Source organism: Cygnus olor, chromosome 3, assembly GCF_009769625.2.
Source record: "Cygnus olor isolate bCygOlo1 chromosome 3, bCygOlo1.pri.v2, whole genome shotgun sequence".
Taxonomy (NCBI): domain Eukaryota; kingdom Metazoa; phylum Chordata; class Aves; order Anseriformes; family Anatidae; genus Cygnus; species Cygnus olor.
The window spans coordinates 31873861-31896752 of NC_049171.1; the positions used below are offsets into that span (position 1 = coordinate 31873861).

A 22892-nucleotide genomic window follows, 5' to 3' on the forward strand; every position below is an offset into this window, starting at 1 on the left:
TGCTGCTACCGTGGCTGATGGCACCTCCTGGGCAGATGCGAACGTGTTCAAAGCTAACCCTAAGCCAACTGTCTGGGTTAGCGTACTGCCAAACCCCGCCAACACACCGCTCCGCAGGTGCGTTACCGTGTGCTTGCTGCTACACTAACAGCCACTGGGGTTTTGGTCAACTTGGAGCTTGACCAGAGCAGGCGTGCATCCACTCCGATGGTGTAACGAAACTGCAGCTTGACAAAGATGCTGCACCAGCTGCTGCGCTATTTAGGAGGGCAAGCGCGCATCTCCACAGCTACTTCAAGTAAAGGAACGGTGACCATGCTCTGTAATCTGATCAAAAGCAGGTATAAAACAAGATTTTTGTATTCTTCTCTTTGTAAAGCCAACATCCATACCTCCATATTACCATTTAGCTCTAAAAACATCCAAGTTTCATTCTTTTTCATTAGAAAGTCATTGAGCAATTTCATCAAAACAATGTTGCGAAGTGAAATGTGGCAGAACTCACAGAAATTATATTCTCTATTGCCTGTCCTAAGCTCCATCTTGTTCTAGGGACAGGTGATGTAAACAAAGCAGAAGCTTGACCACAAAATCTGGATTACCTTGATCTTCTGGCAACGAAGCTAAGACAACGCTACCTTCTTCCAGAGAACAGCCTGCCCACAAAAGACTGGTATCCCACACACAGAAACATTATATTTTTTGCTCAGGCTATTTTCCTCTGATGATGAGCACATCTTAAATACTTTTATTGTTTCATAAACAGCTAATGATCAGGTAGCAGCCATCTTCTACATTATCTCCTGTGGAATAAGCTATGTGAGCACTCCGTGGCTGTTTTGCAGAAGCCATCTACTCCTGAACTACCACTGTTCACATCCAGTCACCTGCAACATCTAATAAAACAAGGATTAAAGTAGAAGGGGGGTCAGACAGTCTTGGCAACCTTACCGTTCTGTATGAGCCAACTCAATAACATGGCTTATTGTAGTTGGGATACAGGTATGAGCAGTTTCAAAACCTAATTTAAGATCGTTGCTATGTTTGTTTGAGTTATCTTACAAAGGGAACATTCCACAGTACGTTGGCATGCCATACATACATATTCGGTTTCAGAGGAAACCTAAGGCATGGCATCAGCTAAAATCCATAGAATTATTACACAGTTTCAACACAAAAATAAACTAGTTAAGCCAGAAAATGGGGGGAAAATTAAGTATTTTTGCTCTTTTTAATTAAAACAATGCAAAATCTTAATGAAGAAACTGTACTGGAAAGAGGCTACACAGAATGTCAATTCTTTTTTAAAAAGAAAATCCCTCCAGAAAATGGTTCAGACTTCACAAAAGAAACTTGTTACAAGAGGCAGTTTTATTTGTTGCAGTGCAGCTTGCTTTTTACCACTTGATTTTAGATCATTGTTTTCCAGTTAATCATCATTTCTCTCATTTAGACATATACGGTGCTCATCACCTTTGTATTTGATTAGCAAAGACCGCTGTTTTATTTGTATTTATTGAAATCATGACCTTCGTTATTACTGTTCCAGATATTAAGTCCTTAATATTCTTCCTGTTAACTATCCACATCTACTTCAAAATATTGTAGCCTACTTTGTTGCAGTCTCTGTTTTTTAGTTCTAGGCCTGATGCCGATGAATGGAATAAAATAAGACTCCTTAGGAAGTGTCACAGTTCCCAACTCTGGAGAAAAGCTATTTTCTTGACTTCATTATTTTCTCCCCTGACAGTTACCTCAAGCCTGTGACAGCAAGTTAGTCTTACCTCTTTACTGCTGCTTGATGATTTTTCACTGACAGTAAGCACTTTGTTATTATGGGCTGACTGCTCAAGAGACATGGAAAGCCACGTCATTTTCAAAATTCAATTTTTAGTTAACAAGTACTTATTTCTTAAATCACCTCGAAAGCAGTGTCTGACAACAGGGATGGAAAGGAGTTCCCCTGATCCCAAAACTTAGGCTCCCTTTAACACAGAATTGAGGCATGCTAACCAGGAAGCCCACAGCCCTCTACTTACTGACCGTTCTCTTTCGTATCTAGAAAAGGAGGATCTCCTGACTGTCCGAAGGTATTAATAAGCACTACACACACATATCCATGACAACTGTGTCCACGTTTCATTTTGATAAATGCCTGTGAAACAATCGAAAGAGTGCAGATCTCGAAAGAAAGATTAAATTGTCATTGTCCTCCAACAGAAACCGGAGATCTTCATTCTTCCTTAGTCAATGATTCTTCATTCTCAGAATCCCTCGCTTGCAGATGCAAGTGCTTCATCAACAGATTTTGTATGCCTCTCCCCAGTGTAAATCCCATAATGTAGCTCACCATCCTTTACAGTAGCCCAGGACATCTGCTTGGTGGAGAACCTTGCTGCCCACTCTCCTGAATTGCTAACAACAATAACACCTCCCAGGCCCCCAACTCGAGTCTTCATGTAGTCTAATGCAGTGTCAGCAGCCATCTCTGGTGACATTCCTGAAAAGGAGAACAAGATAACTTCACAATACCCGTCTTGAAATAAATTCTATAATTCCCTTCAAGTTTCACACCTTTCCTGTTGGAGCCAACCAAATCTAATTCCTCCTTCAGCTAAACTGGCAAGAAACTTCCAGCGTGGTAAAGGAACTGGTTTATAGGAAGGTGCTGGACAGTTGCAAATAGCTGCTGTGGTATGGTTCTGCTGCAAAGACAGGATTTGAATAGCTTCAGATCATACTTCACTTTCAGTGCTTGATACAGACTAATTCCTCAACTCTGTGTTCAAGACATAACATTTCTTATGCCATCATCTGAAGGGAGAAAGGCCGATCCCCACGCTTTCTGTCAAACGTCTCCCATAAGCTAGGTCTAAGGCATTTATAATTTGAAAAAAAAACCACCACATTAAAACAATCATAAATGTCAGTCAGCATCTGTGTTCCAGGTCTACTGACCACACTGTAGCCCAAAGCATGTACTTCACATTTCTGTAATTTATCAAAACCAGAGATTGGCGTTACTCTGAACTTCTGAAAGCATCAGGCAAGATGAAGATGAAATGTACTGATGTCAGAAAGTACTGGCAAAGCAACTTTATCTTTTCATTACACTTAATTCATATTAACTGGAGTATTTTAGAAATAAATCTACGTTACTGTGTACATTCTACACACAAGCCTGTAATAGCTGCAGAATAGCTCGCTGCAAGTTTGCATACACAATCAGTAATGTTACGCAGCTTATGATGCAGAATAAAAAATGACCTTCACGTCTTCCCTGCAAATTTCGAGTTAAACAAAACCAGCAGAATCAGAATAATTCACAGCACTGGTGACTGACAGGATCAAGCTCCATTCTGTGTCATTACGGGTGACACCGGGACTATTCAAGTCAGTGGCACTGACTTCAAAGGGTCAGTATTTCACTGTTTGATTTTTCATCGAGACAACAGCTGCCACCATAAGGCAGAGACTCCAACAGCCATTACGACTGGCAAGGCACTTCACTCATAAAAATAAGAAAATAAATTTTGTAGCATTGGTCCCAAAAGAAGGTATTTACTTCGTGAATTGCTGAATAGCTGAACAGAATTATGGAAGAGCTCTGAAATTATTTTTAAATATGCAACTTCAGTTGACCGTTCAAGGACTCAAAAAGTTATGATAACGTGGGAGATTATTTTCAGCGCCTTCATGGAAATGTTAAAAAAAGAAAAAAAAAGGCCTATTGCTGACGTGTTTTCCTGGCAACTTTGTTGTACTTCTGGGCAGCATGAATGAAGGTAGAGCAAGCGCTGGCAGCAGGGTGAACCAGTGCAAACCAATTATTCCTTTTAAGCATGCACACATGTGAATTGAATTTTTTTTTCAATTTGCCTCATTTGCACAGTGCATCACAAGCCAGACAGTTACTATCAATGCAGAGGTTTTGCGATGCAGTTAACTTCAATCAAGAGAAGAAACTGGTTTATGTGGTTTATAGTAAATAGAGCTTAGAAAGCCACTCACAAATTGAATGGCAAGGGATATAATACGGAGAGAAAGGGGAGACCGTGATGTGTTAGAGCTTTGGGAAATAATCCGTAGGTTGTATTTTATGCTGAAACTGTAACATGACCCAGGAGATTTACAGAGAAATGCATCCATTATATATGCAAACAGCTCTATAAAGCATAATAAAAATACTCTCAGCTGTTAAATATCTCTCTACTTATTGTTTCTCTTACAGAAATGTAAATCGAAAGTTCTGCAACTATTTCCAGTTCGTCTGGTCTCAAAGTCAGTTACAGTGTACTGCCCCAAAGCCACGGCTTTCTAAAAATACTGGTGATATCTATATTGATGGTTCTTCAATTGCATGCAATACAAGTATGTTGTCTGGCAATGTTCACAGGCTGTAATATAACCAAGGGGTTACACGGCAGGCTAAATCATGAAGGTAAAGCTCCACAGGGTCATCCCACAGTCAGATTATGTTACAGTCACAGAAGACATACTGTGTCAGCTGTTTGCCACATACCCACCCAGTCAGTTTAGTAGATTTTCCAAAACAAAATCATAGTTAAAATGTCTTAAAAGCACTTCTGTTGCTATAATCAGAGTTGTTAAACAAAGACCATTACAGCTTACTAGAAAGGGGATATTCCAAGCTTTCTTATTTCAGTTCTGATTTTATTTTAGCTCTAACTCTCCCCTATTGATTCCTTAAAAATATCTTGTCTTTGGTTTTTATTTCTTTGTTCAAAACATTTTAGTGTAAAATAGAGAAAAAAATATTAAAAAGCTTCAGTTAAACATTACAAAGTAGACAATAATATCTTTTAATATACATTCATCTAAAAGTGATTAAACATCAAGCAGCATGGATATTTCTGCCCACTTGTGGCTGTGCTAGCTTTAGTAAGTACTTTGTTTTGTTTCTTCTAAAGAGAGGTGACCCATCCACACGTGCCTGGGAGCAACTCCTTTGACAACTGTTCGGGGATGACAGCACATAACCTGCAACCTGTCATTAGGCAATGTCTCCTATCCCCCTCAGGTCAGCTCACAGGAAGTTCGGAATATACCTTGCTCCATGTGATAGAGGATCAGTCGGGCTAAGACCACTTTCATAATGCTCTCTCCATGTCCTGTGGTTGAAGTGGCACCAGAACAGTTATCAGCATAACCTCCACTTCCTTTTCAGAGAGGAAAAAAAAAAGGCAGTATTTTTATAAAATACAATTCACAAGCTCTGAATTATTTAAAATAAAAACCAAACTTTTCTTCCAAAGAGTCTGGAAGTTCTGCTCACTTCTGGGAGCAAAATACCAAAGAGTCCTTCTCATTTCTGCCTCACTTCCAACATAGAACACATGACGGAGACCAGCAATGCCCAGATGAAGCCAATTGCCAAGTTACGAGAGCTAGAAAATTAGTGATCTGGTTGTAGCATCAGAACCGGGATGGGGGAAAATATTTTCCAAAACACCAAGGAACAGTACACTGAGGATCAGCAGGATAGCGATGGGATGCAGAATGCCAGGTCACACGTTACAAAAAGAGAAGGAATGAAGGAAGATCTTGTAAGGACAATGCTAAGTGACCAAAATCTGGGGGGGACTTAACTGCAAGAACAAAATTAGATCAGAGATTTGAAAAGTCTGGGTTCTGGTGAAGCATCACAAGGCACCCTGAAGAATCTCTCCAGTCCTCCCCACAAGCAGAGTATTTCTTTTCTTTGAACTCCTACCTTTTTTTTTTTTTTCCCCATACTTGTTTTGCTGGCACACTCCACACCCTGTTCTACACCAAGCTTCCACATGCTCAACACCCATGTTTCTAGCACATCTCCTAAGCATCTCCTACGAGAAATATTTCCCAGGAGCTGGGGAGGTGCATACCACAGAATTACATGGATAAACAAAGTAGCATGGGAGGGGAAAGAGGTGTAGAAGAGCAATGAAAGCTTCTTCCCTTTCCTACCTTCTTGATCAGATCAGCACTTTCCAACAGGCCATGATTTACATGTGGAAAAACACTGCCACAACCAGCCTGTCAACCCCCCCTTCAATAGGCTCAAACATTTAAAAGCACAGCTAAGCGTTCCGGTATCCAATCCTGCAGACCTCTAGTAAGAACAAAAGTTGAAACCAGTGCACTGAACAGTGCCCAGTTTCACTTCTCCCTCGCAGACATTTCCCATAGTGTAAATGCCCTGAACATGACCTACCTAAAAAAGGGTATTTGCAGTCAGAAATGAAGTTGAAAATGACATTCAAAATACAGAGGGCAGCAGAGTATTAGTAACTCAGGGTGTGAGAAAAGTTAGTATTAGTTCTATAAAATCACGTATGCCAACAGCAGTGCTATTTGTGTTTGGAACATGTTTTACTAAAAATAATTATTTTCCAAATCCCAACTCAGTGGTATAACCCTGAAATAATCAAATAGCAAGTCTGTCCCATGAGAGGAACAAGTCTGGGGAAGGGATTTCAAGTGTCTCTTTATACTTGGATAAGAGAGCTCTTAAAATATTTCTCTTATTCTACACCGCCTCTATTAGCCTCTGAGGCAGTCTTATCGGGGCTCTCTAAGAACAGGAATTTATTCAAAGTTGCCAGACATCTCGCAGTTCTGGCTCACTGATACAACTAACCCTAATTACAATTACACGTACTTTAAGTATCAAGAAAACAGCACCTTAGTATGGAGCAGACTACATTTTTGACTTAACTGTGAGCATGGATGTACAAACAGATAGCTTTATTAGAACGAACATGAAAGAGACACGGGAAAAAAATGTCAGCGTTCAGAAAAGGATGGAAAAAGAACCCCCCTCCCCATTTTTCAGACAGAAAAATGTTGGATGAAGATGACAGCACCACACCTCTGCTCCTAATCCCTATTTGCAAACTCCACTTTCTATTAAGGAGCTTCAGTTTTGACACTGAAGTTAGGCCTCCATTGCAGATATATCACTATTTCTGCTTTCTTTCACTAATAAGAAGGAGAATTATATATTTATTTATTTTTTTAAATGAGGTATCTCCAAAAAATATGAGGCAAATCCCCACACCGCATACCTATGCATGCTGTGTCACCAACACGGCCAATCAATTTATTGGAGAGTCCTCCAGTGGACGTTGCACAAGCTACATTTCCTTCACTGTCTATAGCAACAGCACCGACTGTTCCAAGGTCTCTGCCAAGAAAAACAGTTCACAAAATTAGGTAGAATTAAAGCACACTTGCCAGAGCATGTTGCATTTATCTTCCAGGTAGTTTTAAAAAAAAAGATTACTGCAAAAAATTACTGCTCATCATAAAGCCATTTTTTCACCATGCTCCTCATTACAAAAATAACCACCAATATACAACAATTCTCACAGCTTTTTATTTAATAGCACAGAAAGCACTTGATTTTTTTTCCTTAAAATCTGATCTCCCCCCATGACTTGTTTACAATCACAGCATGGAAATTTCAACGTGAGGAGGCAAAGAAAAGGCACAACACACAATCACACAGGCCAGAAATATTTCTATCACAGATCTGGAGCAGTTTTTTGGCTGTGACACACCTGATGCACAACTTGTCCCTAAACAGCAACTCAAAGACGCAGGAATCATGCCTCCACTGTCTTAATAGGCAGTGAACTGGGGTTATTAATGACGACGCACGTAAACAAGTAAATACAGAGAAGAGAACAATGTTATGAATGCACTGAATCATTTCCTTCCTGTTCCTCCTCTTTCCTTTTCCTTATTCCCCTAAATGTTTGAATGCCACAGAAAAAAATAGTTATTTATGTGCCTTTCAGCTAGCATTGTTCGTAATGCATCATTAATACATATTTTCCTCTCTGTACTCCGTAGCTAAGCAATCTTGAGGTTTAAATCACTTGGCCAGTACAATCTGTTGAAATGGCAAACCAGCTTAAAAATCTTCATGCACTGAAGAAAAATCTCAACTACTGCCTGATTTCTTCAGCACTGAATAGTCATATATAATAAGCTGCTTTGAATATACATGTCTGTTCATACTCGGAGAAAAAGGGCTATTGTAACTTACCGTAACAGTTGCTGTACTGAGAAGCAACAGTTTGAGCGCCTACATATTCCAATCTTGGCAATTCATGCAGGAATGTTGAATATTGTTTAATTAGGAGAGGTATACCCCCCAAAATCTAAATCCCTCCACAAAGGAAAAGAACTTGTGCCAGTCCTTCAAGGAACCGCCCAAAAGGTGAGTGCAATAGAAATACCTTTGGAAGTTGCCTGGGCATTGGTGAGGGTCTCTCCGCAACCCCAAAATCTAAGTTAAGATCAGACAAAGTCAGACAAAGTCTTTGTGTATGATGAAACTCAGTCAATTTCTCACAGAATCAACTTCCTGTTCCTTCCTGCTTATGTAAAAGATCGCACTGTCAGTCCCTACACTTCATTCACAGCAACTCAAAGTCGACTGATGAATCACAGGCCTTACAGACTGCTCTGACATTTAGGTGGAGACGGACCTCATCTCAAACCGATATGCTGGTGCAGATGGGCTTCCCACCCATCCATCTGTTACAAAAGATTTGCTGAAGAGAATATTGGTAAATTCAGTACTCCCTTACACACATGTAGCGCCCTCCAACCAACCGAAGTTAGACCCTCCTGAGGAATTAAGAAAGGCACGTCCAGATGTACGTTTTCCAAGGTACATATTTACCTTAAGCACCCATGAATAATAAAAGTACACAAATTCACAGATGCAGCAGGTAACTATTTTGGTACAGGGGCTCAACTGGAGATAACTAAGTAACTAACTGAGTGTAGCCAGCTTCAGCTGTTGTGGAGCATACACAAAACTGAACTATTTCTTACTGTTCCTTTCAACTTCTTTTTTCTTGCTTCAGTGTCACATGTTTTCCTTGTTCATCTTCAGGACAAAGGCAAAGAAGGTATAAACAATCTGTTGCATAGTTGGTTGACTCAGAAACATTAACAAGGCCCGCAAAACTAAGTAGAGATATCATTATAATCATGTCTAATGTTAATTACTGACAGCAGCAAAAATATCAACACGTACCTGTAGTATACTAGGGGGTGCTGTTAGCAGTGATAGTTTTGTTCTATCAATGATTATTCTTATGTACTGCATATATTATGATACACAATGGATTTGTTCCTTCCTTTTGGACTAAATCTTTCATTATCCAATATCCATGAAGTTACATGCACTTAGACTGAACAAGCCCAAGGAATAAAACACCTGCTATTTCGTCTCTTAGCCCTGCATCTGTAGTAGGGTTTTCTGTCAATTGCTGTTGCCGATGTTTGTGGGTACTGCCTGTCAGGAAAAAACAGTGTGGCTAAGACAAGAAAAAGTCTCAAGCTGTCCAGAAATATACAAACCTTCTAGGTACCCCAGAACAAGACAATGCTGAAATTGAAGATGCCTAACACTGTTAATTATAGGAAAGAAATCTAAGCAGCTATAAGGAATGAACGGAGACTCAGATGCCATGCTTCCAACTGCTGTCTTCAGGAGGCCAAGTGACAGTGGCAGCTACACCATCCCCAGAACTCTTGGCAATGAATTCTCACAGTACATAGAAGTCAGATACCACACAGATCGAAAAAACTTGTTGGATACAAAATGAACTATGACTGAGACCTTATGGTCAAGGAACAACTTCAGTTTGGTTACAAGACCATATTTACAACGCTTGCCTCATGATTTTGTTTTTCCTTTTAGCAATTTAATGAAAATAACATACAGCTTGTATATTATGGCCCCATTACATTGACTTTACTTAACATGCCCACAGAAGAAACTTCTTCCTTCTGATCTACAAATTCTTCAGCTCTGCTTCTCTCCTTACTACTACTACACCAAACAGAAGAGCAGCAGCATGCAGTACAGCATTTTCCCATGCAACAACCACTGCCATACAAATGCAAGCTCAAAACAAGTTAGTATTTATGCTACCTCACAGGCATAACAAACATTTCTGACATCTCACGGTTTTCCTTCCTTTCTCATCCACCTCTCCTTCCTCTCTAGTTTGTTATGCGAGGCTTGCTTGTTTTTCAAATAACTTGCACTTGGCTGGTGTGTAATACCTCCTGAGAGCATCGCTTTTCACATCCACTACTATACTGAACATCTTGGTCAATTGTTTTCCCTCTTTCCTACAGTAACTACCAGCCATAATCAGCACTCAGAAGGAGTTACTTTGTCAAAATCTGATGTAGTTTAACCACCTAATCCAGCCAAATCTGATCAATCTACTTAACCAAGACGAGCTTTATGATTTTTTTACACGCACTTTGTCATTTTAAATATCAGACTGGAGATACTCTAACTCACAGTTCTTTCATGGAAAACAACTACACAAAGGTGAAGCATATGTGTATCTTAACATTGCTATATGTACTTACAGAGCTGGTGATTTTAAGAGTAATAACAGTGTTAGTTTTGTCCACCATTAATGTCACAAAGCCTGTATTATGTCCAAGTGTCTGACAATCTTCTCCCTTGAGCATCACTAAGTTTGTTCAAGTTTGTTCCAGTTACTTACACTTGAGCAAATTCACTGAAAGGATTTTGAGGATTTTTTTTAGGACATACCATGAGGACTACATCAAACCACAAATCACTCTGAACTGAAATCTTCTCAAGTCTGAGAACAGACCTTCAAGCTTTGGGATTGTTTTTGTTGCTGTTGTTTTCTGGCTGGTTAGCTTTTTTTCTTTTTTTTTTTTTTTTGGAACTGATACCACAAAGTAAATTGTTATAAAAACCTACTTCTGAAACTCTTCAGGGTTGGAGTCTGGCTCAAGGTTCTTCTTCCATCTCTCCAAAGATCTCTGAGTTATGAGTTTCTCCCCTGGAGTCTCAGGAACACCCATGGCTTGAGCAAACAGGTGTGCACCATGGTCAGTCAGCAGCATGTGCTTTGTCTGCAGAAGTACAGGCAAGAAATTAACCGATAATTCTTGTTTTGCCTTATACCAAGCAGTTTTGTATAGTCACTTGTTATTTTTAGAAGTATGCACACCAACAAAATTCCAGATCTTATTTTTAAACTTCCCGGATTTCTACTCTTCTGCTAAATGAAAAACATATCAGGTCTCCAAAACACACATACATTCACCGTTACTAGAACAGAATTGCATTTATCTATTTAATACTTCTTATAACAGGTAAAGAAAAAAAAAGAAAACTTGCTTTTGCTAATTTGCATGCAAGTTCTTCGTGCTGTTGTCAGTTAATCACCAAGTCATTGCTCAACTGAACAACAGTTCTGTCCAGTTAACTAAGAGATCTAGAAGGATTTGACTCAGAAGAAAAGAACAGTAAATAAATTCCTGTTCAGTTTGAAGGTATTACACCTTGTAGGAGTAAAATAACAACAACAACAAAATTAGTATCATTCACTTCAAGTGTTTCTTAACATCAGCTAAACCATTTTGTTTTTAGTACTTCCTCAAACAAGCTCCTATTCTTGCAGACCCAGAATTTCATACTTAAGAACAGAATATTGTTCTAACAGGTTTGACAAAAATTGTTTGCTCTCTTCAAACAACATTTGCACTTGCAGAAGCTCTATTTTGATTCCTTTATTTAGTGAGGCACTTAAACCAGATCTTGAGTCAACAACCTTAGTTAAATTCATGCTTCCAAGTCCGTATGATTTGCTTAGTTCCTGTTTTAGAGAAATTTGCCAGAAAAAATTGTTTCATTAATCCTTATGCTTTAGTAGGAGCTCTAAAATCTTTTTTTTTTCTTTTTTTTTCTTTTTTTTTAAATCAGAGTCCAAAACTAAGCATCACCTTCTTGGACCGCTGCACAACTCCTAATTGCTCATCAGACCTAGGAAGGTTTTGGAGGAATGGTGGTCTGACAACACAGCGTTGAGTCATTTCAGAGCGCAGCAGCTAACTTCAGGCAAGCCCGTGTGTCCACGCAGCAGTACAGCACACAGGTGACAACTAAGGTCTCAAAGGCAAAATGACGCGATGCTGGAAGCAGCAGGACTGCAGAGCCCTGCAGGGCACCCCAGAGGCTCATACTCTGCTTCTCAGCCTGAAGCGAGGGTGCCACAGGCCTGGTATTTGTGTTGTGCTGAGTTCCACAGGACACTGACAGTCTCAAAGCATCAGACTTTAAGATCACAAAATGGCTTGGGTTGGAAGGGACCTTAAAGATCACCCAGTTCCAACCCCCCTGCCATAGGCAGGGATGCCACCCACTGGATCAGGTTTCCAGGGCCCCATCCAGCCTGGCCTTAAACACCTCCAGGGATGGGGCATCCACAGCTTCTCTGGGCAACCTGTGCCAGGGCCTCACCACCCTCTGAGTGAAGCATTCCCTCTTAACCTCTGATCTATATCTCCCCTCTTTTAGTTTAAAACCATTCTGCCTTGTCCTATCACTACCTGCCCATATAAAAAGTGACTCCACCTTTTTTATAAGCCCCCTTTAAGTATTGGAAGGCCGCAATGAGGTCACCCCACAGCCTTCTCTTCTCCAGGCTGAACATCCCCAGTTCTCTCAGCCTTTCTTCACAGAAGTGCTCCAGCCCCTTGATCATCCTTGGGGACCTACTCTGGACCTGCTCTAACAGACCCGCATCCTTCAAACATGTTACAGGCCATCAACTTCTGTTGATTTCTAAAGCAAAGGCAAGCAGTCACTACCATGACCAAGCCATGGCACTGAATACTTCGAAGGATCTGAGCCAAACCTCTCCCCAACATCAGATACCGAGCTCTGCCTTAGCACACTACATCTCTGCACCACCGCCTTCAAACGCTTATGCAAGCAGGAAACGTGACATCACATGAAAAACATTCCTGACCGGCCATTCACGCATGTGGCAGCCCTAATGTCAAACATCTCGAAGAATTTAATTATCTCTTTATTGACAAATTAATTATTCAGTTCATGAGAGTAGCACCCTAGGGAACAAGAGTACCAGTCACAAGGAGCAAGTCCTTGAAAGAACAGACAACAGCCTTACACGCTGCGTGATGTTACCAGACAATAACAGACCCACCTATTTATAATAAAGCTGAAGAGTTTGATGCTCAAGAGAACTGCTTTGTGCAATACTGCCCCCCCGCCACCGCAACTAAACCGCCAGAAATCCGATTCAATAATTCAAATTTCATTTTTAGAAAATACTACTCAACTTTTCTTTGGACTTGACATGTATAAGAAGGTTTTCTCCTCCATCACTTGCTTTCTTCAGGAATGGAGGCTTTATATTACTTTCAGTAAGTTTAAAAAACACATGCGGTTTCATTGTTAAAAAAAAAAAGTTTTAAAAGTTATTTCTTAAAACATTTTAAAGGGTTCCCTTCCACATGCAGTTTCTGATAACATACCACCTTCATTAGTTGCACAAGCAAGAAATATTTGAATATACAAGAACAAAGCTGCTATGACAGTCTTTTTGCAATCCTCATTGGAAAAAAAAAGTGCCTTAAGGAGAAATTCAATTTATTTTTCTCTTCAATATACATTGTCCATCGAAAGAGCTAGTAGAACATTGCCAAACAACCAAAAAGCACATTTTTCCATCTCATTCTTTTTCTACAGCTTCATGAATATATTTGTTAACTTTCTGAAGCGCCTATTTTCTTCTGGGATACATTTACACCGAGTAGTCCAAAAGGAAAAAAAAAAATAATAGTTTCCAGAGATCTTAATAACAAACAACAAATGTTAAATACGAGCAAGTTTAGTTAATTTTATGGGAAGCAGAGAAGAGAAAACCCCCCCAGATTTCTACAGCTGGCCTGGAATTCAGACCAGCTCTTTATTTCACAAGCTTGGCAGTGCACAGAGCACAGCAGAAGTTTCCACCTTTGTCTTGAGAAGCCTGTGTCGTAACCTAAATTCTCCTCTAATTTAAAAAGCTGGATGATATAGTAGGGGTAAATGTATACACAGGCAGCTTGTGCATAGCAATGGATCAGTGCTCCACTGTTCGTGTGATGCCCATGTAAAGAAGTGTTGGAGCTGAGGGGGATTACATGCCACATTAAAAAAAGTCATTTCAATGCATCATTCTATTTTTATTCACTACAAGCAGGAATAATTTAACAAAAATTTAACTGCTTTCTCTAGGATTTCCTTGATTAATTAGTTAACGTACCAAGCCTTCCGTCTCTAGAGACTAAAATGCTCAGTATCATGTATCAGAGTACTATGTTCAGTAAGTCACGACTGGAAATTATTCTGGTGTCATCCTTTCTTCTACACCCTGAATTTGGGCACGTTTGAGCCCAGTAAGAGTGCAACAACGTACAGGGTTAACATGCACAACGGTCTCAGGAGCTACTCTGACCACCAGATGGAGCCCATATTGTTCCCTAATAGGATGGAAATAAAAATTACAAGCAGGTGGGGAGTTTTTCTGTTTGTTACTTCTTGAAGGTTTTGGGAGCTGCATGTTTTAAAATTCCTTGGGGTGGTGATGCATCTCAATACTACTGGGAAATAAGCATCCTAAAATGTTTAGGACCTCAGGAAATTCCAGTCTTATCACCCATGGGTCACAGAGTTCAAAGTATTTTCACTTATTCACAGTAAAACAAAACACACAAAATACACTCTGAGAAGTACTGTGAAATAGGCTGGGTTGGTGTCCCAAAATCCCTGCCTACGATGAACAGAAGGGTGACATCGGCTGGTATCCCAGTTTATAACACCTGCCAGAAAAACAGCAGAAGCTCACCTCAAGTTATATCAAGCAATTTAGGTTAGCATTTACATTTTAATTTTGTCATCTACACAGAATTTATTGCATCTGGCCAAATAGAAATACACTACACCGCAAAATGGAAGTACTTCTCATTTCACGTTTTATTGCCAAACCATTATACTTGGCCTTGTACAGTTGAATTTTATGATTTCCTTTTAAATTTAGCCTCAACATTTTTGAACACCTGAAGCACCATATAATGACAAGATAGGCCTTAAGATAGATGAGAAAGATAGAGGGCAAGTTTCGGTTTATTTTTTTCATTGGGGAAAACTCTGCAAAGCTTTCTTTTTTTTTAATGTTCTCGAAAAAGTGTTGTTTTGACTTTATCCTTGTAGGCACAAATTTTATAACGCTTTTGTATTAAATAGCTTAGTGAAAAGTTCTGATTCTAAAAGCAGAACTATCCTACAATTCAGGGCAAAAATAATTGCCATCTCCTTTGGAATCTGCTGAGAACAAAACACATTTCAACCTTCTCTGCAGATCGCTTTGAGAGGTTAAAACACATACCTCCTCTTTGTTTGTAAGTGTTCTTGCAACTGCGACCCCTTTTCAATCATGCGGGAGCTGCACTAGCAGCATGAGGAATGCACACTCCAAAGACAAGATGAACTTTGTGATCACTGTCCCAGTCTAGTAATGGTAAAACAGATGCACGTATCACACTGATGGCCTACTCTATCATCCAAACTATACCAATGGCACCATTTCTGAAGAACAACAGACATTTGCTATGGCAGATACTAGGAGGGACTTCTTAGTGGAGTACGGTGGGATGGATGTTGTGCAGAAGCCCATGTAATAATAATTTTGCTGCCCAGATAGGTCTGATGCTCTTGGAAAACCTCCGTCACACAGTGCCTGTGTTATCTTCTGCTGCTGGAAGACCACGAGCTAGCGTTAGGGCTGCTGCCTGAGAAGGCCACGATGGGGAAGGCCACCTAGGATCCTATGAAACCAGATTTCACGGACAAAAGCATTAGCGGATCATTAATTCAGTTCCACCTCGTTGCAAAATCACTAGTACATTTTCCAACGTTTATCTCAGAATGCCAAGCAGAAGACTCAGTGACAGCACAGGTGCTCTACAATGAACAACCCTCCCTACAATTTTCAATACCAGCTGTGGAGCTACAGAAGCTTGACATGTTTAGGTCAATTTCTCCTTGAGGTTCCTTCCAACTGCAAGACAGAACTCAAGTCTCCTTGGAGTGCTATTTTAAATAAATACTTACAATAAAAGTTCTTCATGGTCGCAAGTTTCTAAGCACTACCATCCATTTTCCTGTCTTCCCTGGTTTAAGGGAGGATTCACAACATCATCACTGAGGTCTATCAGTATAGTCAATGAAGTTCTAAGGGAAAAAGTGTTTCAAATTCAAGTACACATTCAGCATACCTTTTCCATGACAAGCCGAGCTAGTTTTATTGGGTTTGCTATACATTTAACTGCAGATACTGCTCCAGAGGCTAGATTTTTTCCATCCATGATAATGGCATCCATTTCTACTTCACCTTTTTCATTTAGAACAGAACCACAGCCTAAAGACAAAAAAAAAAATAAATAAATAAATAAAAAGGGGTGGGGTGGGGAAAAAGGAGTCAAGGAAAAAAGAAAGTCATTAAGAGCTAACCATCAGCTGATTCAATTATTAGATCTCATGAAACAAACTTTCTCTTTCCCAGATTGTTCTGACACATTGAAAGTGCCTTCTTCCTGAATACAAACAAAACAGCAGCTACACTGCTGAGTATAACCACAAAATCCAGCTATTAACAGAAATCTCAGGGGTGCAATGGCTACTTAAAAACATTGAGTTTTACTTTTATATGATGAAAAACACACTTGAAACTCAAAAAAATCATGAATTCAGTCATAAGACAGTACATGGAGTGCCAATTACGTAATGCCATCCAAAATAATACATTAGGCACGAAAGTTAAAACAACAAACAATCACGAACAAGGCTCTTTATCCCCTAGATCACTTCACATGCACATAAAGGTATTTTACCTTCGCAATTCTTCCAACTGTAGGATACAACATAAGCCAACAAAACAGTGTATTGTTCAGTTCTATCAGAAGATTAATGGCACACAGCATTCCAAGCAGCTGCCAAAATTGGTAGAGCAGAATAGAAGTGTCCACTCACTACTGTACCAAAAGCTTGAAATAACAAGTTCTTCCTTACTAAGCAACAGCAGACAAATGAATTAAAAAATTATAAAAATCAAGTAATGAAATGCCGGGTAGTTATTTTTCTCCTGTAATTACCAATGCTAACACTAACCTAACTGAAAATTAATGAGAGTAAAAAAAAAAAAAAAAGTGCATCGTCTCATTTTGTAGTAACACGAGTGCGTGTATCACAGGGGAATGTTAAGTTTTAAGTGCACAAGCCTTGCTAACAGGGCTGGAGAAGACTAAACTTAAAAAGAAATTCAAAACGCATGGCAGGTTTACAGAGCACCTCAGGTGGAAAGACTCAAACATCGTACAGAACTAGAACAGTTATTTTGTTTGCTTTTCCTATTAAACCAACATTAAAGCACATCAGAAACTACTGGTAATAATTGCTGACATAAGGCTTCCACCTATGCACTTCAGACCTGAAAATGTAACGTTCAATCCCCAGCTACTGGAGGCGACAGACCTCTGTAATCCTCCTGCCGCAATCTCCAAAACTCACGTAACACAACTGCACACCTGACCTCTGCCCCAAACGGTTACTTTTTGCCCCCCTCCAATTGTACGAGCTATTGCAGAGTTCAGTCCCACGTCATTCAGAACGTGCTAATTTCCAGGCTACACTGATCCGTGGAGAGCTGACAGGTAGCTCCCGTCTGCCACCCGTGCGAAAACCACTCTTCCAGAATCAGCCTTATTCTGATGTAAGGAATACGTCATCTTTTGTTTCTTAGATAAGCCCTGCCGTGTTCTGCTAGTTTCCTTTGACAAGGTAGGCCCTCGCCCATGCTCACAAAATTCCCCCTAGAACTGGGGTGCGCCTTTCTCAGATATCCGTGATCAGAACCACGGTTCCAGGGGATGCTCTACCAGCCCCTCTCATCACTGCATTGCAAGTATCTGCTGGAGATCTCTCCTGAGATACGTCCTAGGACTTCCTAAATGTTCCTGAGCAGAAAACTGTCAGATAGTTCCTGCAGTCAAAGGCAGCTGCCTACAACAGCCTCCTTTTACGGTCAGTGGACGGAGATAGGCGGCCCTACGAGTAGTTCCTTCCCACCTGCCTTGGCTGCATCGCCATCCTGTCTCGTTCCACTGATGACCGAGAAAGCCTGTACACCGCCACAAGGCTAGACACTAAACTTTGGTTTATTTAAGGTAGGACAAATACCTCCTCTTGTGGTTAGAGACTGTCCTTTCTCCTGCTTTCCAGCACCCTGGGTAGGGACTACGTGCCTCTGAGGCCGTGGCATCCACCGGCAGCAGCACTGGGAAGAAAGGTTTGGCTCCCTTGTGAAGTGGAAGCAGGGGAAGAAAACTGAGACAATAAAACATGGAAAATTTATGGGGAGACAAGTGTGACATTACCAAAATCACAGCAGGGGTGCTGAGAATCCATCTAACTACAGACCGCACAGTCTTGCAAAGGCTGAGGAGGAAGGAGTGAGAGGATCAACACCCTGGAATGGCAGTTCTTATACCTGGAGTTCACAGACCCAGCTAGTTAATACTGCTAATTGCCAAAGAGTTGGCTTGCAGGAAGTATAACCCCGGCCACTTCCCAGAAAACATGACAACAAAACCCATTTTTATTTTATAGAGGTAAATACCACAAGTCGAGCTTTAAAACAGCCACTCCAATGAGGGCCCTCTTCACATAGCTGTCAGCTCCCTTTTGCGAGCTCCTGAGAGCAGCTGTATCTAATGAGCATCGACACAATTAGAGGCATACGTAAGTGATTACAGGACTGCTTGCCTCTTAGATCAGCACAGTCAAACTTAAACAAGGGCTTAAGGCTCGAGTCCAATCTAAGCAAATTTTGCTAAAAATTGCTCATTTAATCTACCATAAACAAGGTTTAACGTTGTTAGTGCCAGTTGAAGTAAACACCCTCATACAGAAATAATTTGGATGAATTAAATAATTAAGGATACATGTAACCTTGGACCACGAATAAGTCAATCACAAGCATATTGCACTTTGTATGTCAAGAAAATGCGAAGTTACAACTATCTAGCAATCATTGGCTACGTTGGGGTCTAAAATCCTGTCCTCAAATGATCTGGTCATTTTTACAGGAGCACACCCTGCTCAAATGTGTAAATCAGTGACTGTACACTACAGGAGAGGCTGGACTTCTTGCTCTGGTGAGAGACTGGTAACTTTGAAGCATCAGCCCAAGCTTCCTTTCTACAACTCTAGAAACAAGAAATACATGTAAAGCAGAACACTGAAAACACCTCCATATGAAGAGCTAGATGAGTGGTCTGAGAGATGAGAAACATTGTCATGTCTCGGTTCGCTTCTTGTCACCCATTTCCCAAACTCAGTATGGCTCAGAAAAAACAGCATTAGTGACAAGTTCCCGAATAAAGGGTTAAAAAAAAGCGTGTATGAATATTGTTAGTTACTGTGATCCTACTTAAGTGCTCAAATGCTACAGACTTATAAGTTAAATAAATGAGCGCAGACAGATCATTATAAAGCAAGCTTTCATCACAGAGAGTCACACTCAGCTAAAATGTATTTCCCATCTACATAATTTTGATTTACGGAACCATCAAAACTAGTATATGGGAAACCAAGAACATATGTAACTGTTTATACAGAATGATTAAGGGTTGAAAACAACCAGTAAGCTTATATTTCTATTGAAGTCGCTTCCATACTAACATTGTACACCTAATGTTGGGCAGAAAGGGATGTTCCTCAAGAATTAGGATTTTTTCCCGCCCTGAAGAAGCTGATGTTTTTAAAATATCAAAGCTAAACTGCCTGTCCAGAGAGATATTTTGAGGCATAACCCAGAAGCATAAAGAGAATCAAAGGCCAAACATATACTGATTTACTGACCTGAGCAAAACAAAGTCCTAAAGGTTAGTAACTGATTTAGAGAACAAGTGAAGAGAAGTAAAAGTTAAATGAGAGAATGCCAGCCGGACGTTAATTATACAACAGCTTCATAATACACACCGCACCTCTAAGTCTGCTTCATTTGTTCAGTTTGAAACCTCTGAAAGTCAAGAAGTTCAGCCCAAGTCAGTAACAAAACACTGAAAAGTTTCATATGAAGTGAAGTCTTTCCCTCATTCGCAATTACAAGGTCAGAAGGAATACGTGAATCTCTGCAAATTAAGCAACCACATAACAAACAGGTATGCCATCTGAAATACTGAACTTTGACAGGTCTTTCTGCCCATGTTCATTCCTGACATACCTTGGTAGGGATGGTGAAATATTTTCACTGAAATGCATCTAAGGAATAAATTTGAGGTTATATGATATGGACTATTAACTAACATTAACATTAATTAACATTAATTGCTAGGAAATTCAGTTATAAACCCCTACTGTATAAATTCATGACTCATATACCAGCGGCGTATGATTCTTGTAATATTATTTATGAAAGCACTAATTACAAGCAATAACTAAAAGAAAAACTCCTAAAATCCACTGAAACAGTCTTCCTTTAGCAATACGTAAAGGTCAAACATTAAGGTTTAAATATTGCTGTAGGTTACGTTCAAGGAACTTAAATATGAGTTAACTCAACATGCACTCCATTAAGGAGCCTGTATCTTAAAACTAAAGATACATCACAGTAACAAGGTAAGATTTACAGAACAGTGATACTGGAGCACAAGAATGAATTGGTAGGTACAAAACACTGAAAAATAAGAAAGAGTAACTTGTCTGCCCAAGTGTGCTCACAAGAAACTGCGGTACATACAATGCTCTTTTATTATAATGATAAATACTACTTTGTGACACCAATATTTACTCCACTTCAAAGGGATAGCTAACCAGCATTTTCAGAATGATCAGGACAAAACAGTGAACATACATAATGATTATACGCCAATTTACTTCTTGAAAAACTACCTGCATTAAAATGAGGATCATCTTCCATTGATCTCACTGCCTCCTCAACTGCATCTAAGGCACTGCCTCCTTCTTTCAGGACACTGTAGCCTTGCAGTGCAGCTCTGACAACGCCAGTACGACATCCCTGTTCTCGTTCTTTGAAGATCCGGCCAGCTCCACCGTGCACCACAATGACAGGCTTCATCCTGAAGGCCAAATTCTTTCCAAGGTTTTCGGCTGTGCCAACAGGTTGCTCTTAATCAGCCTGCTTTGGAAAGAACAGCATTTAGCATTTGTTCCCTTCTACATGAGGAAAGAGTCCTGCAGAAAAGTTAAGATACGCTTAGTTTGAGCTCAATGCTTTTACCTTTCAGGAAGCTGTGCACACACACGAAGGAGCTCCTACGAGATATTCAAGTTCCAACTGGAGGAGCCCCCAGGCAACTCGGCACACCCCTGAGCTCAGCTCTGCTTCGAGCTGGGCGACCTCTGGAGGCCCCTTTCAAGCAAAGGTACTCTACGATCTTGTGATTTAGCACGAAGCCTGTCTGGCGATCTTATTATTTTACAAGTGATACAGAAACAAGCATCAGCATCTCAGTGCTGTGAGCTGCTCGTTAGATGAATAATCCCATTCTTCAAATGCAATAATATAACCAGAGATGAAGCCACTGACCCGAGTTAGCAGCTTAACTCTGCTGCCCAGATGCCAAACCTCTGACCTCTTGCAAAACGTTGTACTTTGTGCAGCAAAACAAAGCGTTTAGACCTGGTGGTTAGCTGTTTTTATTGCTGCTTCCCACGAGCAAAACAGCACCGCTTACACCTCCTGGGGCGCAAAGGAGACAGAGCTTCACCTCCTGCCAAAAGTTAGGGTAGTAAGGGAGGAAACCCTCCACATTAAAATATTCCCAGGCCCAGTATTTTTAGAAGGTGTGGAAAAGGAAATCCAGCTGCTTTTCCCTCACCGTATCTGCGCACCCTCTAGACATTAGCCCAGCCTCCCGCGCCCCCATAGCTCCCACAGTACACCCTATTTGGGCCCTGCAATGCCAGACGGGGCAGAAAACTCTCCATTTTCACTGGAGTCCGTACGCGAGGCCTTTCTCCTGGAAAGCGTTTTTATTTCACCGCCAGCCGCGCTCGTCCCTCCGCGGGGCTCCGGCTCCTGCCGCCCACAAGGGAGGAGCCCGGCGGGGGCTCTCCCCGGCCGCCCCCACGCCCCGAGCCGCCTCCCGGACCCGCCGCCGGCTTCTCCGCGTTCATTCAGCCTCACCCACCCTTGTGGAGAGCGAGAGAAGGGGGCCGGACCCCCCCTGCAGCCCCCAACCCGTCCCGTCCGCCGGCGCAGCCCGGAGCGGGGCCGTGCGCGGTGGCGGCGGGCGGGCGGTTCCCTCCCCGACATGGCGCCCCCCGCCGCCTGAGGGCTGCCCGCAGCTAAGATGGCTGCCGGCCTCTGCCCCGTGCGCGCCCGGCGAGCGGTGGCTTTAGGCTTGGCGGTGGTGGTGTGTATGTTGACAGAATAAGGGTATATGTGTAAGTATCTACGCCGGAGATGTTGATCTGACTCTCTGCTCGGTAAATTTGTGTCCCCGCAGCCCAGTGTGTCACTGGTGATGGAAATAAGCAGTCCCTTCCTCACCCCCGCCTCAGAAAAGGGCTAAGCCTGGTGTCCAGGGAGAAATGCCTGCACACAGGTGTGCAGAGGTGACATTTCCACAAAAATCAGAAGGAGCAGCCAGGGAGCACGGCTTCTTCCAGCAGGTGACACGTCCTGGAGGCCGGTGATGTGCCCAGTGCAGGACCAGCCAGTTTGTTCCACGATGAGACGATAACCGCCTTTATTTCTTCTCGGTGATGTACCTTCTCCTATCAGATGTTACACCACCTTTAATTTCCTCATCACTCACCTCCGCTTGGTTTCTCCTCAAGTTAGATTAGGAAAATGACACCTCTTTCCCAAATCAAAACCCAACAATACATGACATCCGCCCTGCCTTCTGCTCACTTTTAAACAAGCTGGGATTATTCGTCCCCAAAACACAAACTGCGTAAGTGTACGTAAATTGAAACTGGAAGGTGTAGTGAG

At 41.2% G+C, this 22892-nt stretch overlaps 1 protein-coding gene across 5 annotated transcripts; it reads right to left on the minus strand.

Moving 5' to 3' along the window:
- Positions 1-1353: 1353 nt before the first annotated feature.
- On the minus strand, positions 1354-22229 carry ASRGL1 (asparaginase and isoaspartyl peptidase 1). Of its 5 annotated transcripts, none has more exons than XM_040552567.1 (7): positions 22084-22229; positions 20822-21071; positions 16147-16289; positions 10778-10932; positions 7068-7186; positions 5070-5180; positions 1354-2500 (listed from the first exon to the last, which is right to left on the minus strand). In XM_040552567.1, exons 2-7 carry the CDS (start codon positions 21006-21008, stop codon positions 2265-2267), a joined length of 951 nt encoding a protein of 316 aa, XP_040408501.1. In that variant the 5' UTR covers positions 21009-21071; positions 22084-22229; the 3' UTR covers positions 1354-2264. The 5 variants fall into 5 exon arrangements, with proteins under 5 accessions (XP_040408501.1, XP_040408500.1, XP_040408499.1 ...); XM_040552566.1 differs by having other exon boundaries at positions 20822-21068; positions 22084-22220; XM_040552565.1 differs by lacking the exon at positions 22084-22229 and adding an exon at positions 21171-21996.
- Between the last annotated feature and the right edge of the window lie 663 nt (positions 22230-22892).

Excerpts from the sequence above, each read along its gene's own strand:
- ASRGL1 (XM_040552567.1), bottom strand. The coding sequence starts at position 21,008 with ATGAAGCCTGTCATTGTGGTGCACGGTGGAGCTGGCCGGATCTTCAAA. Across the intron at positions 5,181-7,067 it reads TGGTGACACAGCATGCATAG|GAAGTGGAGGTTATGCTGAT; the intron begins GTATGCGGTGTG and ends CTCTCTGAAAAG. Across the intron at positions 2,501-5,069 it reads CCTCTATCACATGGAGCAAG|GAATGTCACCAGAGATGGCT; the intron begins GTATATTCCGAA and ends TCTCCTTTTCAG.